The sequence below is a fragment of the Salvelinus namaycush genome, chromosome 3 (assembly GCF_016432855.1).
Source record: "Salvelinus namaycush isolate Seneca chromosome 3, SaNama_1.0, whole genome shotgun sequence".
Classification (NCBI taxonomy): domain Eukaryota; kingdom Metazoa; phylum Chordata; class Actinopteri; order Salmoniformes; family Salmonidae; genus Salvelinus; species Salvelinus namaycush.
The window spans coordinates 2,868,589-2,886,263 of NC_052309.1; the positions used below are offsets into that span (position 1 = coordinate 2,868,589).

Here is a 17,675-nt window from a genome sequence, read left to right on the forward strand (position 1 = left end):
CGTTAAATAACGGTTACACACACACATCTCTTCTGAGGTAACAGCCAGCCACACATTATGTATTGCCCACTTGACAAGACTGTTATGTCTTGCTGGTTTCATAACCACGTCTTTATAACGATGAGACAGGAATCAGTTCAACCATTTAATGTGCTCAGTCTCAACGCACATTACCCATGATGCTTTTTGTCTATACAACTACGGTAAGTAGTCTCTCTCTCTCTCAATCTGTCTCTCTCAGCTCGCTCTGTCTTTCTGTCTCTCCTAATCTTTCTCTCTCAGCTCTCTCTGTCTTTCTGTCTCTCCTAATCTCTCTCTCTCAGCTCTCTCTGTCTTTCTGTCCCTCCTAATCTTTCTCTCTCAGCTCTCTCTTTCTCTCTGGTCCTTCTCTATCACCCCAACACTGTTTCATACTTGCAGGACATAAAAAATATTCCAAGGACAACCTGGTGTACGAGGAGATAAAGCTGAGGTTTCCAGGCCAATACAAACAATAGCTATTCTCTTCCTGCCCCGTTGTGAGCTTCCATTGGATACCCAGACCTCTACGAGAGCGTCACTATCAGTTGTACCAGTACAGCCTCCTCCTCTGCCAACTGAAGAACAACTAGTTCTTCCTCCATTACTGAACAGAGTCAAATTCATTAATTGCCACAAAACCACAAGTTGGTGGTATTTGCTCTGATAGTTGCATAGAGGCCAGACTGACCACCATCTTTCCAAAATGTATTTTGCGCACTTTGTGATGATGCTGGTGCTCTTTGGTTGTTCTCTGGGAAAGTCGTTTGTCCTCCAGCCCTCGGAGAAGGAACCTGCTGCTGCTACTGGCTCTGCCGTCCTCCACCCTGACAGGTTAGTAGTATCACCCCTCGCTGGAGCGACACATCACTGGATAGTCAGAAGGTCATAGAGGACACATCAATTCTGAAAATAATTCAAAAAAATTGAATTTTTTGAATTTCATTCAAAATGGCGTGATGGCGGTAATCTGTCCTTCTAACCAACACAGAAACTTAGTATGTTCTCATTGTGCCAATCCCTGACATAAACTATTTTCTAAATTCCATGCTCAGTTCTACAGGTCATCAAGACTTGAAATAGCCAACCATATATCCAGTGTTAGGCTATTTTAAATCTTGATGACCCATACAGCTGCACCAGGTTATATCATGACTAGCAAAGTCACCTTTGATGGATGCTTGCCGAGGCCTCGTGAAATGAGGCGGGGGTTGTTTGAGAGGTTTACTTGGCTGCATCTAGATTTGAGAGAGCTGACCTTACAGTTCTAAGTGTAACATTGTGTTCTCCCCAGGCATGAACAACACTATCAATCTTTCTTACATGACAACATTCAGGGCACAGAGACAGAGCAACGCTGTCTGCAAACTCTCCAGAGACAGCAGCACTGTCAGCAACACTATATTTAGACATAGAGCCGATCCACCTCAAATAGAGATTGTGAGAACAAACTCCCTGAAAAAGTATGGTCTCCGGTTATAGATTTAACGATGCATGCTTTGGTAACAAAGCCAACTTTAGTCTGAGTGAACAAGCTGTTTTAATACTTTAGAATTTAAAGGTTGAACCGGTTGGATTTGTAAAAATCATCTTCAGATTAAATCTATTCCATTAAATTACCAACATTACCCCCAATTTAACAGCATGCCATTAATACATTGATTGAAGTCCATTAAATATTTCATGTACAAAATGGTGCTGTTGATTCTTTTAGAGATTGCCAGATCTCACAAAATGGATGCAAGAGATTCAAAAGAACAGGATATCCATGGTTACGCAATCTGAAGCGTAGCCAGCCAGGACTGAATGCCTGAGAGAGAAGGCTACGCTCCATTGCTAACATTAAAATCTCCTTCTCTCTGTTGCGGTCAAAGGCAATAGGAGGCCCACGGGCCAAATTCGGCCCTTTTGCAATTTTATTTTTCTTACCAAAGATATCTTAGTAAAAATTACAAATAAAACTAATTTTTTTAAGTCACCAGGAATTGTGTAAAAAACAAATGTCACCAGGAATTGTTTTCTAAAGTATTTCCATGACCATAAACTTAATTTGTTTATTTTCTAACAATAAAATATTTGTAGCATTCCAGTTGTCTTTTTCTTTTAGTATTTATTTTCATTTTCAGTATAATTGACTGATTTACAAATAAACTAATTTGATTTGCAATAAACTAATTTGTCTGTTCTGTGTGCAGGGGCCGTGGAGAGTTGTTGAATGACATCAGAAAGACCCTTGTTAGAGCCCTCAACCTGCAGCAGGAACCCCAGGTGGCGGCGGACAGACTGACTGCCATCAGAGAGCAATGGAAGACAGCATTCTCTGCCATCTCTCACAAGACCCAGGACAAAGCAGGTAGCCACATTTTTGGTAGCAATAGAATTTCAGGATCCCACTTAATTTAGATAGTATGACCCTCTGGTCTACTGTATAGGATTAACACACGGTACACACATGGTACACACACGTACATAATAATATTGTTGTACAGTGGTATCATACATTTTGTATTGTGGATATGTGGTGGTGTGACAGTGTTATATGATGTACTGTTTAATTTTTTATTTTATGTGATATAAGTGTCTTAATGTGTCTGGACCCCAGGAAGAATAGCTGCTGCCTTGGCAGGAACTACTGGGGATCCCTAATAAACCCCAGGAAGAATAGCTGCTGCCTTGGCAGGAACTACTGGGGATCCCTAATAAACCCCAGGAAGAGTAGCTGCTGCCTTGGCAGGAACTAATGGGGATCCATAATAAACACAAATATACAATACAAATACTTTCAGATGGTCAAATTATCAACAAACTATCTTTTGATAAGCAACTGCTTGCTAAGGTTACGGTTAGGGATGGGCTAGGTTTAGAATTAGGGTAAGGGTTAGGGTATGGTTAAGTTTAGAATTAGGGTAAGGGTTAGGGTATGGGTTAAGTTTAGAATTAGGGTAAGGGTTAGGATATGGGTTAAGTTTAGAATTAGGGTATGGGTTAAGTTTAGGGTTAGTGGATGTTTAGTTGAAATGTTGTTGACAGTTATTGAACATCTACTGACTATCTACAAACCATCTACTAAGGACTATCCAAATAAAGTGTTGCCAACTTCAGTACCATCCAAATTGTAGATAACAGCAGAGGTGAGTAGCTTCCAATGCGGAGAATAAAACCCGGTTCGCCTGACCAAACGTGCTAGCCAGTTCGTAATGGGCTTAAGAGGGCCATATGATCATTACAGTATTCTGCTTCTAGTATTCTGATGCAGAGCATCATCACGATGTTTCTTATTGATTCATATATGTTCTTTCCCTTTCTCCATAGTGGCTGTACCCCAGGCTGAGGGTCCTGCAGCAGACAACCGTAGTGGTCTGAAATGCTGTCCGCTGACCTCACAGATCTTCCTGAAAGGTTCACACAAAAAAATTATAAAACACTGTTAATCTATGAAACATCAATAGAGTGTGTGTGTGCGTGTGTGCATGTGTGCGTGCACATATCTGTGGCCATCACCATAGCATTTAAGCCTTCTGTGCTGTCTGTCTTCATTTCTCAATTTAGATCTTGGCTGGGAGAACTGGGTTATCTACCCTGAGAGTTTCACCTATGTCCAGTGCTCACCCTGCAACTCCCAACTGGACCTGAGCCCCTCGCGCTGCCCATCACACACTCCTCCCGCAAAGGACGCCCCCTCACAGGTAAAACAACCCTTCATGTTTCTTAAAAAAGAAAGGCACTTTACTGGTGTGTAGTTGGACATTGTGTGGATTATGATCATGATCAATGTATTAGCATTATGTGAATAAGCTTACTATAATAGGTTTTTTGGCTTGTCCTATTGGATAATTGGATTCTGAGTTGGTCCGCTGCTCCAGGATCCACACCTGGTTTCCATTTTAGTCAGTCCGTAAGTCAAGCTCGATGTTTAGTTTAGTTCCTAGGAAAACAGCAGAACAAATACATGAATCAAAAACATTCAAATACTTGAAGTTGTCAGCGTGCCTGGTACAGTAGGAAAGTGCAAAGTCTTCCCACCCTGCATACCAGTAAAGCTAAAACAATCAGGCGCACATCAAGATGAAGAGAATTTGTCTCAAGTCTGGGAAAACAGCAGGGAAACAGAGTGTCCTGGAGAGACCCCAGGCTGTGCTGGTGGAGATATCAATGTTGTGTCTCGGTATCTGTGGAAATAAGCAGCTCTGTGAGTGAGAAGCACAGCCAGGTGCAAGGTCGATCATGAGGAACATCTAGCAGCCACCTGTGCTTTAGACTTATCACATTTCTCTAAGTGTTTCAACTTACTGTTAACATCTTTTTTTATATATATACTTTTTATGGAAATGTATTTGGCTAAAACTTCCCATTCTAAATCCACCAATATGTCAGCTTAATGACTTTAAATAATGTTTCCATCAGGATAACATTAGGACTGGGACCACCAATGAGACACCAATTTTAGGTTATTGAGGATTTTCTTCAAAGGAGGTCCCAGATGCTCAAATCTAAGGTCTTTAACCCTTTAAAAAAAACGTTTACTAAAGGCACATGATTCATAATTTTGCTCATAATGTTATTTCCCTTCATTTAAATTGACTAACACCAAGTGACACTGGATTTAGACACCAAATTATCAATGGGATTCTCAAATTTGTAACATACTAAAAGGGTGTGATTGCTATAAAAAAAAAGATGTATTATAAATTTGGTGGTTCGAGGCCTGAATGCTGATTGGCTGTGGTATATCAGAACGTATACCACGGGTATGACAAAACATATATTTTTACTGCTCTAATTACGTTGGTAACCAGTTTATAATAGCAATAAGGTACCTCGGGGGGGTTGTGGTATATGGCCAATATACCACGGCTAATGGCTGTATTCAAGCACTCCCCGTTGCGTCGTGCTTAACAGCCCTTAGCCGTGGTATATTGGCCATATACCACAACCCTTCTGCTCTTATGGATTAAATATAGACTCCTCCCCAGATAAATATATTAAATATGCTAGTGGTTGTCTAGGTAAAAAGAAGGCTACTAGAAGTCTTCCAAAAATAGTGAAGACAGCACTTCAACACCTAAGGTTGTGTTCAGGTTACTATATGATACTATGTTGTTGACTCCTCCCCCTCTCTCTTGAACTCTAACCCCAGATGTTGACTCCTCCCTCCCCCTCTGTTTTAACCCTAACCCCAATTGTTGACTCCTCCCTCCCCCTCTTTAACCCTAACCCCAGATGTTGACTCCTCCCTCCCCCTCTGTTTTAACCCTAACCCCAGATGTTGACTCCTCCCCCTCTTTAACCCAAACCCCAGATGTTAACTCCTCCCTCCCCCTCTCTTTAACCCTAACCCCAGATGCCGTGCTGCCAGACCACTTCTACAGAGCATGTGCCCTTCCTCTACATGGATGAGTTCAGCACCCTCACCATCTCCTCTGTGCAGCTCACCCGTGCCTGCGGCCCAGGCAACCCCCAGCCGCCGGCTGAGGACTGATCATTGACCCCCCTACCCCATCCCAGGGAGTCCCCCTACCCCATCCCAGGGAGTCCCCCTACCCCATCCCTATATCTCTTCTGCTCATGAAATACCTATAGAGTGGACATGGTTGCAACATTCCAGTAATTATCCCAAAATTCCCAGGTTTTCCAGAATTCCCATTTGGAAGATTCCCAGAATCAAGAAGGAATATTCAGGAAATTCAAAATCCTCCAATCAGGAGTTTTGGAAAATCTGTGAATCTTGGGAAAATTACAGGAACAGGTTTTGGCACATAGCCTACATTCCTAAATAGATTATGGCTATTTCCTAGTTATTTCCTAGTTAATTTTCAGAAACATTTGAATATTGAAATATGTTAATCTTGAGGAGCATAAAGAAAATTGATCATTGTGGCTTCATAGAATATCTGGACTAGCTCCCATATGAAACCCTGCTCTCCTCTCTTTTCCCAGAAGGGGGCTTATTGTAAGCAGTGGCTACATAAAAAAAATATACAGAGAGAATCCTGCACATGCGCAGAAGCTTCGGGACATTTAGGCGGTCTCAAAATAAGAAAAGGTCTGAGTAAAAACCAGATCCGCAGCCACTCCGTTCTGAAAAACAGAAAACTGACAGCTATTAGTTCTGGTTGAATAAACGTTGGCAGTCTTGCTTTAATGACATTTCATATGTGCTTTGATGTTATTTTTGACGACGATATTTCACAACCCTGAAGCGCTAGACTGGCAAGGGATCAAAGTAATGCTATTCCATGTTCCCCACAAAAATGTGAACACAGGCTTCCCATGCCAAAAAAAAAAATCTCTCAAGGTGGGAAAGCCGACCCAGCACTAGGCAATAACTGCGGAGCTCTCATCTCAACGAGCTTTTCCCTGGGACTGTAACATGCATGGAACCAGTTTTCTACAAAAGTATAACATTTCCAAAAAAATACATTCTGGGTTATGTAAAATAAAGATTCTGATCTCCCCCCAAACAAAAATCTTGTTCTTATATGTGCTGTGATTTTCCACTCCATTGGAAAGCTCCATGTTTGGACACGTAGAAACTTTGGGCATAGAGATAAATTATAGTGCTACAGGTTTCACCAAACAAAGCCTCTCATTTTCAGTTAAGACATTTGTTCGGTTGCACATATGCAGTCCAAAAAGTATTTCAGTCTGCTACATTTGAGACTTTAATTGTTATCCCTCAACGCTTCCCATGTGCTCCTTTCGACAATATTGTTGTCTATCAGTCCTAAACTTGGTCCACGGCGTTTTCTGGTTTTGGCAGTTGGATAAATATATACTCTTTTTATATTTTCTTTGAGATACACTAAATAAATGTATTCCTTTTACATTTACCTCACATTGCCACCTTTTCACAATGTATTTTCATCATAATATTTATCACCACGATATGGAATGTACCTGAGGTTGTCACAGCTTTACTAAAATGTTTTGGTTTTTAAAAAATGTGGTGAAATGTGTTATTGCCATTGATCACACAGTTTGAGAATTTGTATCAATTATATGTCTATTATCTGATTAAATTCTTTAATAAATGCTACTACAAGAATTCTGGATTCTAATTTCATTATTTCCAAGATTAAACAGTCAAATATCAGTATTTTTTTTTTTATGCATTGGAGAACTCATACTATTTATAAATGCTGTCAAAATGTATCTTTATTCACCCGAATTTTAAAACTGCATTTGAAGTGTAACCTAAAAGTGAATAACTATTTATACAGTGACCTCTTAATAGAGGTAGTGATTCATAGCCCCCGGCTGTGGGATCAGTTTGACAGGAAACCTAAATGTACAGTGGGACGCCAACAGGGAAACAAGGTTTCTGGGTCACTGCTCCAGCAACGCAGCACCATCTGTAAAACAGCATCGTCATCCTGTTGCGCACTTCTTATTCTGGGTCGTTCCATGAAAATACTGCCTTTTGCATCGCTTTTGATATTTTAAGTAGAAATGCTTGTGCACCCATATTGAATTTTAAATGCCCTTTATATTAAATAAAGTCCCATTTTAATATGGATCACATGAACAGATCAATAAATCAGATTTGTAATGTAAATAAAGACTTGCTAAAATGCCAAGATTAAGCATTTGGACATTTTCCTTCATGCACCATCTGTGACTTCTAGGACGATTTTAACCCACTTAACCCCAACATTTCTCCCAAGTTATCACCGTCATTGTAAAGCCCTAGTTGGCCTCCCGAGTGGCACAACGGTCTAAGGCACTGCAGTGCTTGAGGCGTCACTACAGATCCGGGTTCGACCCCGGGCTGTGTTGCAGCCAGCCGCGACCGGGAGACCCATGAGGCGACGCACAATTGGCCCAGTGTCGTCTGGGTTAGGGGAGGGTTTGGCCGGCCGGGATGTCCTTGTCCCATCGCGCTCTAGCGACTCCTGTGGCGGGCCGTTATTCTAGACAGGCTAGAATAACACGTCAACCCTGTTGCCTATAGATAGACAGGCTAGAATAACACGTCAACCCTGTTGCCTATAGATAGACAGGCTAGAATAACACGTCAACCCTGTTGCCTATAGATAGACAGGCTAGAATAACACGTCAACCCTGTTACCTATAGATAGACAGGCTAGAATAACACGTCAACCCTGTTACCTATAGATAGACAGGCTAGAATAACACATCAACCCTGTTACCTATAGATAGACAGGCTAGAATAACACGTCAACCCTGTTACCTATAGATAGACAGGCTAGAATAACACGTCAACCCTGTTACCATAGATAGACAGGCTAGAATAACACATCAACCCTGTTACCTATAGATAGACAGGCTAGAATAACACGTCAACCCTGTTACCTATAGATAGACAGGCAAGAATAACACGTCAACCCTGTTACCTATAGATAGACAGGCTAGAATAACACGTCAACCCTGTTACCTATAGATAGACAGGCTAGATTTTTTTTTTACAATTTTATTTGTTTTTGTGAAGCTTGCCTTCAACTGCCACTCCCTGTTGCACACAAGCTTATTTAAGATGACATTGAAACCCATTACAAAAAGTTTAACTAAACTAAAACTATTATATTTGACTCCAAAACTAACTAAAATTAAATATAAACCATTATGAATTATGTTATTTTTTTCTAACTGTTGGGTAGGCAGGTAAATGCTGCCAGGAGAAGGCAATGTTTCAAATAGGCCAAGCATCACTATAACTAGCTATTAGTAGCTAACAGGGGGAAAATTGTCTAGGTAGCTAACTTGATCTCCACGCTGATCCTCAACATTGGGGCCCCTCAGTGGTGTGTACTTAGTCCCCTCCTGTACTCCCTATTCACCCACGACTGCGTGGTCAAGCACAACTCCAACACCATCAATAAGTTTGCTGACGACACAACAGTGGTAGGCCTGATCGCCGACAACGATGAGACAGCCTATAGTGAGGAGGTCAGAGACCCAGCAGTGTGGTGCCAGGACAACAACCTCTCTCTCAATGTGATCAAGACAAAGGAGTTGATCGTGGACTACAGGAAAAGGCGGGCCGAACAGGCCCCCATTAACATCAACGGGGCTGAGGTGGAGCGGGTCGAGTGTTTCAATTTCTTTGGTGTCCACATCACTAACAAACTATCATGGTACAAACATACCAAGACAGTCGTGAAGAGGGCACGACAACACCTTTTCCCCCACAGAAGACTGAAAAGATTTGTCATGGGTCCCCAGATCCTCAAAAAGTTCTACAACTGCACCATCGAGAGCATCCTGACCTGTTGCATCACCGCCTGGTATGGCAATTGGCTCGGCATCTGACAGTAAGGCGCTATGGAGGGTAGTGCGTATGGCCCAGTACATCACTGGGGCCAAGCTTCCTGCCATCCAGGACCTATATGCTAGGCAGGCACAAAAAATTGTCAAAGACTCCAGTCACCAAAGTCATAGAATGCTCTCTCTGCTATCTTACGGCAAGCGGTACCGGACTGCCAAGTCTAGGACCAAAAGGCAACGTAATAGGTTCTACCCCACAAGCCATAAGACTGCTGAAAAATTCATCAAATGGCCACCTGGACTATTTACATTGACCCCCCCCCCCTTGTTTTTACACTGCTGATACTTGCTGTTTATTATCTATGCATAGTCACTTTACCCCTAACTACATGTACAAATTACCTCGACTAACCTGTACCCCCTTCACATTGACTAGGTACCAGTACCCCCTCTATATAACCTTGTTATTTTATTGTGTTACTTTTTTATATATATTTTTTGTTTGTTTATTTAGTACATTTTTTCTCTATTTCTTGAACTGCATTGTTGGTTAAGGGCTTGTAACTAAGCCTTTCATGGTAAGGAACAGTCATTGGTCTATTATAATCAGATCACGTTGTGACGTCATGACTTGGGCCAAAAGTTCCATCCCACCTGAACAGGCTGAAATTCCAGGAATTTTTTTCAAACAGCTTTTACACAAAATGGGCATTATTCTAATTTTCACAATTTTCGAGTGTTATTTTGACCTTCTAGTGTAGAAATATTATTTTTTTAAATGAAGGAAAAACACATTTTTAACTGCACTGACCCCTTTTTTTTTTTTTTTTTTTTTTTTAAACCAAGTTACACTTCTCAAAATCCACCGAATTGGTGGAATGACCCAACTGCTATTTCAGCAGCAGTACCAACATTTGCTTTCTAAACAAAATTTTTTTTTGGGGGGGGAGTGATGAGCAATGAAAATGCTTATTGGAGCTACTACGACACAGCACAGCACAGCACAGCACAGCAGCTGCAAGAGGCAGCAGCTCAACTTTTTTCCCTGACTTGACTTTTGGCTGGTTTGGGTCAGAATGGCTAACTACTGGTCTGTTCAGGTTTTCTGTGGGGTTTTGTCCACCATGTTCTTGGCCATGGGGGCACTGGATGGTGGGATGGAATGTACAGACAAGGACAGATTACTGACAGAGATATCCAAAGATCTGGACCCACCGTCGGAGTGTGTGCTAGGCTGCACTGTACTGACTTACAGAGCTATGCTGGAGACCCAAAATATACCTACTGTACGCTTCAAAGACTCTACAGCAGGTGAGAACATGATAGATATATTCTGTGATGGGCACTGATATGGAAAATCTATATCGATATCAGTTGTATTTTTCAATTCAATATCGATATCAAATCGGTTTGTAGAAAATACATTGCAATTGTTTGACTGTTCACTTTTCTGTGAAGTCCAGACAACTGCTTGCGGATTTTCCATTTGGGAATTTTCTGGTAACATGAACTTACCTAACCAGTTTGAATACAATGGGAAGCCCATCCACTGTTGATGGACCATCAGCAGGCAGTTCAGTATGATAAGTCAAGAGTCTGTGAGAGGGGTTTGTTCATGCAGGAACAATCATGTATGCGTTTCTTACAGAACAGTGTAGGTTAACAGGAAGAATAAACCGATTTCACAATATATCTTGCTCATGTTGATATCAAACAATATCAAATGGATATCAATATCATATTGAATTTTCAATATTGGTGCCCACCACTAAAAATATTATATTAAGCACTATATAGCATGATATATCACAGTCTAAGGGAATTGCTGATTGCTGAGAAAAAAAAAGCATTCGTTTCTAGAAAAAACATTTTTTTTTCACTGATAAAAAGGATATGCAGAATAGACTATCTGTGGTACTGTGTGTGGCTCAGTTGGTAGGAGTGTGGGGCTGGCAACTGCTAAGTGGCATATATCATATACCATGTACCATACTAAGACAATCCCCTTTCTCTACAGGTGCGCATGGAGAATACTGCTGGTCCAGGAGAACGAAGTGTAGCCCCGGAGAGAGCCTGCTTCATGCCTACATCGTGTTACCTGTGGATGTGTCACTGGTTAACCAGGAAACCCTTGGATTGAAAACTACTCTCCCCCACCTTAACAACATACTAACTCCTCACAACGGTCCCATGCCCCTCTCCAAACGTTGTGGTCTCCGCTTTGACGTCACAGACCAGTTCACCGTGACAAAGAGATTGCCAACGTTCTGTGTGCAGGTTGTCCCACAGCAGAGCATCTTGGAACACAGGATTCCTATTAGATGCCCACCTTTCCTGGTGACGATGTGGCAGAGGCTGAATAAGTAACCTACAAAGCCAAGGAGGGGGATGAAATGGACTTGTTAAACCGACGACCATCCAAAATGTTTAATGGCTTCAAGGTTAGTTTGTCAGAATTGTTAGGTAACCCTTCTCCTATTGTAAATGCATCTGGATCTGATAGTCTTGTTTATTTCACAGCTATCTATCTCGTCAGCAACATATTGTATATAACGGTGTTTCTTCATATATTGATTTAGCAGTGGCGCCCCGCCACTCCCCCCCCAAAAAAAATATAGAGTGACAAGTTACAACGTATATTTTGTCTTTAGATTCTCGCTACAATTGTCACTGCTGCTGAATGAAATCCTTAGGGAGGAGGACGACGACACTGTAACACTCACAGTAGGTTATATCATGTTTATGGAAACGAAAAAGGATGTCCGATTCAAATGGAAAGTCAGTCAAAACAACGGATTGTCCGATGAAATACCCAGAACTCTTAGACACAAGACTGTTGACTAAATGGAGTACTATTATTAACGATGACTTGAAACGGACTCAGTTTTGGCAGCATATCTTTAACTCTGAGATGTTGAGAAGAACCTGAGGTAAATGTATGGAAGGTGAAAATGAACCGTTGTATTTCATTGATTGATTGATAGATTGATAACAATATCATTGTTAATATGCCGTATGGATGTATGCTTTTGGGTCAGAATAGTTGATTCTAGATTGAGATTATATTTCAACTAATAGGGATTTGAGGCCTTTTGTGTTCATTTGAGCTCTATTGTGTGGAGCAAACATTTGATGACACATATGTATATAGAATGTATAAGCTTCTTATATGAAATAGACGTAGCTGCTAATTTAAGTGTGTGAACACCAGAAACTGTCCTAAAGCACATTTATTTTATTGAACTTTTATTATATTTACTTTAACTTCTATTTTATTTACTTTAATTTGCTATAACACCACACTAATTGGTTTGATGTAACCGCTGTAAACTGTGAGCTTTACTATAATGTTTTTCCAACCATGTCAAGTATCCACAATATTAAAACAACTTCACATGATTATGTAATGTGAGCTTGCACAAAAAGAAGGCCATAGTTTGATCTTACCATAACAAATCATTAAAAGTTGAGAGAATAGGAACTGTTTCAGACCTGGAATTCTTTAAAACTTTATATAGAAGCAAGAAACAGGAAAATGGTGGACAGTTTGCAACAACAGTGGGCGCTACCTTACCACAGCGAGCTGTAGAGCGCATTATATTGACTATAGCTCCCTCTGCTGGCAGAAACACAGTATCATGCACATGCCTACATTGCCCTATTTAACTCAGGGTCGCACACTCAGCACATTATGGTCCCCACCAGAGCTGAAATTAAAATTCAAGTGAACTGATGAGGGACATGCAGTGAACTGATGAGGGACATGCAGTGAACTGATGAGGGACATGCAGTGAGCTGATGAGGGACATGCAGTGAGCTGATGAGGGACATGCAGTGAACTGATTAGGGATATGCAGTGAACTGATGAGGGACATGCAGTGAACTGATGAGGGACATGCAGTGAACTGATGAACTGATGAGGGACATGCAGTGAACCAGAGAGGGACATGCAGTGAACCAGAGAGGGACATGCAGTGAACTGATTAGGGACATGCAGTGAACTGATTAGGGATATGCAGTGAACTGATGAGGGACATGCAGTGAACTGATGAGGGACATGCAGTGAACTGATGAGGGACATGCAGTGAACTGATGAGGGACATGCAGTGAACCAGAGAGGGACATGCAGTGAACCAGAGAGGGACATGCAGTGAACCAGAGAGGGACATGCAGTGAACCAGAGAGGGACATGCAGTGAACTGATTAGGGACATGCAGTGAACTGATTAGGGATATGCAGTGAACTGATGAGGGACATGCAGTGAACCAGTGAGGGACATGCAGTGCAAGTGCAGTAGAGTCAAATAAAATAAAATAAAATTGTATTTGTCACATGCTTTGTAAACAACAGGTAGAGACTAACAGTGAAATACTTACTTATGGGCCCTTCCCAACACTGTAGAGAGAAAGAAAATAGATAAATAATAGAACATTTAAATAAGTAATAATACAAGTAATAATAGATACACAATGAGTAATGAATGATAACTAGGCTATATACAAGGGGTACCAGTACTAATGATAACTAGGCTATATACAAGGGGTACCAGTACTGAGTAATGATAACTAGGCTATATACAAGGGGTACCAGTACTAATGATAACTAGGCTATATACAAGGGGTACCAGTACTAATGATAACTAGGCTATATACAAGGGGTACCAGTACTGAGTAATGATAACTAGGCTATATACAAGGGGTAGCAGTACTGAGTAATGATAACTAGACTATATACAAGGGGTACCAGTACTGAGTAATGATAACTAGACTATATACAAGGGGTACCAGTACAAATGATAACTAGGCTATATACAAGGGGTACCAGTAATGAGTAATGATAACTAACACTAACACAACACTGTAGAGAGAAAGAAAATAGAGAAATAATAGAAAAGTAAAACACCTAATAATAAAAGTAACAATAAATTCACAATGAGTAATGATATGTACACGAGGTACCAGTACAGAGTCGAAGTGCTAGGGTACGAGGTAATTGAGGTAGATAAACTACTTGACCAAAAGTGTGTGGACATCTGCTCGTCGAACATCTCATTCTAAAATCATGGGCATTAATATGGAGTTGGTCCCCCCTTTGCTGCTATAACATCCTCCACTCTTCAGATGTTGGAACATTGCCTGCGGGGACCTTGCTTTCATTCACAAGAGCATAAGTGAGGTCGGCCACTGATGTCGGTTGATTAGACCTGGCTCGCAGTCGGCGTTTTCAATTCATCAAAAAAGTTGTTCGATGTGGTTGAGGTCAGGGCTCTGTGCAGACCAGTCAAGTTCTTCCACACCGACCTCGCTTTGTGCACGAGGGCAATGTCATGCTGAAACAGGAAAGAGAATTCCCCAAACTGTTGCCACAAAGTTGGAAGCACAAAATCGTCTAGAATATCACTGGAACTAAGGGGTCTAGCCCGAAACATGAAAAACAGCCCCAGACCATTTTTCCCCCTCCAACAAACTTTACAGTTGGCACTATGCATTGGGGCAGGTAGTGTTCTCCTGGCATCCGCCAAACCCAGATTAGTACGTCGGACTGCCAGATGGTGAAGTGTGATTCATCACTCCAGAAAACGTGTTTCCACTGCTCCATTGTCCAATGGTGGCGAGCTTTACACCACTCCAGCCGACGCTTGGCATTGCGCATGGTGATCTTAGGCTCGTGTGCGGCTGTCCAGGGTGTCTGGGATGGTGGTGTTGATGTGAGTCATGACCAACCAGCCTTTCAAAGCATTTCATGGCTACAGATGTGAGTGCTACGGAGCGATAATCATTTAGACAGGTTACCTTGGCGTTCTTGGGCACAGGGACTATGGTGGTCTGCTTGGAACATGTAGGTATTACAGACTGGGTCGGGAGAGGTTGAAAATGTCAGTGAAGACACTTGCCAGCTGGTCAGCGCATACTCTGAGTATGCGTCCTGGTACTCCAAATGGCCCTGCGGCCTTGTGACTGTTAACCTGTTTGAAGGTCATACTCACATCGGCTACGGAGAGATTGATTACACAGTTGCTTGCCTCGAAGCGAACATAAAAAACCTCTAGCTCATCTGCTACGCTTACGTCTCTGGGCAGCTCGCGGCTGGGATTCCCTTTGTAATCCGTGATAGTTTGCAAGCCCTGCCACATTCGACGAGCTTCAGAGTAGTAGGATTCGATTTTACTCCTGTATTGATGCTTTGCCTGTTTGATGGTTTTGTCGGAGGGCGTAGCAGGATTTCTTACAAGCGTCCAAATGAGTCTTCTGCTCCTTGAATGTGGCAGTGTGAAAGATGTTAAGAGATGACAAGCTTCTAAGCATTTGGAAAAACATCACACCCCCAGTAAACAGAAAGAGACATTGTATAAACACACTGTAGTGTACATGACCTTTGACCCACGGGACCTAATGTAAACAACTGTGTCGTTCCAACAAGTCGGATGCTTTTTGAGAAGTGTAACTTGGGAGTTTTTTAAAATTTATTTCACCTCATTTTAACATTGTAATTTGGGAAGTATTTTTTATTTAGTTGAACTTGTGCTATTTATGACAAAATGTTAAAATTAGGTGAAATCTATTTTATCTTTTTACCAGGGTTGACCGTAACAGGGATAACGATGTCATATTAAATCAGCCATAAATCCCGTTGTGACAGGGGGAATGGAAGCTTGTTGTGTGAAACAGGGAGTGGCAGTTGAAGGCAAACTTCACAAGAGAAAAAGGTCATTGTAAAAAAAAATCTGGCCTGTCTATCTATAGGTAACAGGGTTGACGTGTTATGCTTGACCTGCTCAGTTTTCCACCACAAACACCAGAAAATGGCCAAAATGTTTTTACACTATGATTTGACTATTAGATGTTCAATGTTTCTTTTGAATAACATTTTTTAAAGTATGTTTCACCTTCTTAAAATGAGAGTTCAGTTCACGTACCAGGGTTGTACTGTTAAACCTTAAACGAGGGACAGACTTGTCACAAATCACATGAAATAAATAATCATCTTCAGAAATGCAACACAACTAGGTCTTATTATTTATTTACTTATTTTTCTGCCTAATTCTGTGATATACAATGGTAAACACAGGCTTGTCCCATCGCTGCAACTCCCGTACGGATTCGGGAGAGGCGAAGGTCGAGAGCCAATGCGTCCTCCGAAACACGACCCAGCCGCAACAATGTGCCAGCGGAAACACTGTCCAACTGGCAACCGAAGTCACCCTACGCCCGGCCCGCCACAGGAGTCGCTAGAGCCCGATTGGAAAAGGACATCCTGGCCGGCCAAACCCACCCCTAACCTAGACGACGCTGGGCGTCGCCTCATGGGTCTCCCGGTCACGGCTGGCTGCAACACAGCCCGGGATTGAACCCGGATCTGTAGTGACGCCTCAAGCACTGCAGTGCCTTAGACCGTTGCGCCACTCGGGAGGCCAACTAGGGCTTTACAATGATGGTGATAACTTTGGAGAAATGTTGGGGTTAAGTGGGTTAAAATCTTCCTAGAAGTCACAGATGGTGCATGAAGGAAAATGTCCAAATGCTTAATCTTGGCATTTTAGCAAGTCTTTATTTACATTACAAATCTGATTTATTGATCTGTTCATGTGATCCATATTAAATGGGACTTTATTTAATATAAAGGGCATTTAAAATTCAATATGGGTGCACAATTTCTACTTAAAATATCAAAAGGGATGCAAAAGGCAGTATTGACCCAGTTAACACTGCTACTGAATAAGAAGTGCGCAACAGGATGACGATGCTGTTTTACAGATGGTGCTGCATTGCTGGAGCAGTGACCCAGAAACCTTGTTTCCCTCTTGGCGTCCCACTGTACTTTAACCTGTTTAAAGGTCTTACTCACATCGGCTACGGAGAGATTGATTACACAGTTGCTTGCCTCGAAGCGAACATAAAAAACCTTTAGCTCGTCTGGTAGGCTTACGTCCCTGCGTAGCTCGCGGCTGGGATTCCCTTTGTAATCAGTGATAGTTTGCAAGCCCTGCCACATCCGACGAGCTTCAGAGCCAGTGTAGTAAGATTCGATTTTACTCCTGTATTGATGCTTTGCCTGTTTGATGGTTTTGTCGGAGGGCGTAGCAGGATTTCTTACAAGCGTCCAAATGAGTCTTCTGCTCCTTGAATGTGGCAGTGTGAAAGATGTTAAGAGATGACAAGCTTCTAAGCATTTGGAAAAACATCACACCCCCAGTAAACAGAAAGAGATATTGTATAAACACACTGTAGTGTACATGACCTTTGACCCACGGGACCTAATGTAAACAACTGCGTCATTCCAACAAGTCGGATGCTTTTTGAGAAGTGTAACTTGGGAGATTTTTTGTTGTTGATTTCACCTCATTTTTAACAGTGTAACTTGGGAAGACGTGTTTTTTGTGAACTTGTGCTATTTATGACAGAATGTTAAAATTAGGTGAAATCTATTTTTAT

General features: G+C 41.7%; 1 protein-coding gene and 1 long non-coding RNA gene across 2 annotated transcripts; one reads left to right on the forward strand and one right to left on the reverse strand.

Moving 5' to 3' along the window:
• Nucleotides 1-724: 724 nt before the first annotated feature.
• On the forward strand, nucleotides 725-5,497 carry LOC120044850 (bone morphogenetic protein 7-like). The gene is made up of 5 exons (XM_038989537.1): nucleotides 725-852; nucleotides 2,214-2,371; nucleotides 3,331-3,417; nucleotides 3,568-3,704; nucleotides 5,360-5,497. Exons 1-5 carry the CDS (start codon nucleotides 725-727, stop codon nucleotides 5,495-5,497), a joined length of 648 nt encoding a protein of 215 aa, XP_038845465.1.
• On the reverse strand, nucleotides 2,714-17,398 carry LOC120044851. Its single transcript, XR_005476582.1, has 5 exons — nucleotides 17,089-17,398; nucleotides 13,620-13,638; nucleotides 3,819-3,943; nucleotides 3,628-3,725; nucleotides 2,714-3,410 (listed from the first exon to the last, which is right to left on the reverse strand). It is a non-coding gene; the product is annotated as an uncharacterized LOC120044851 (long non-coding RNA).
• Nucleotides 17,399-17,675: the final 277 nt, after the last annotated feature.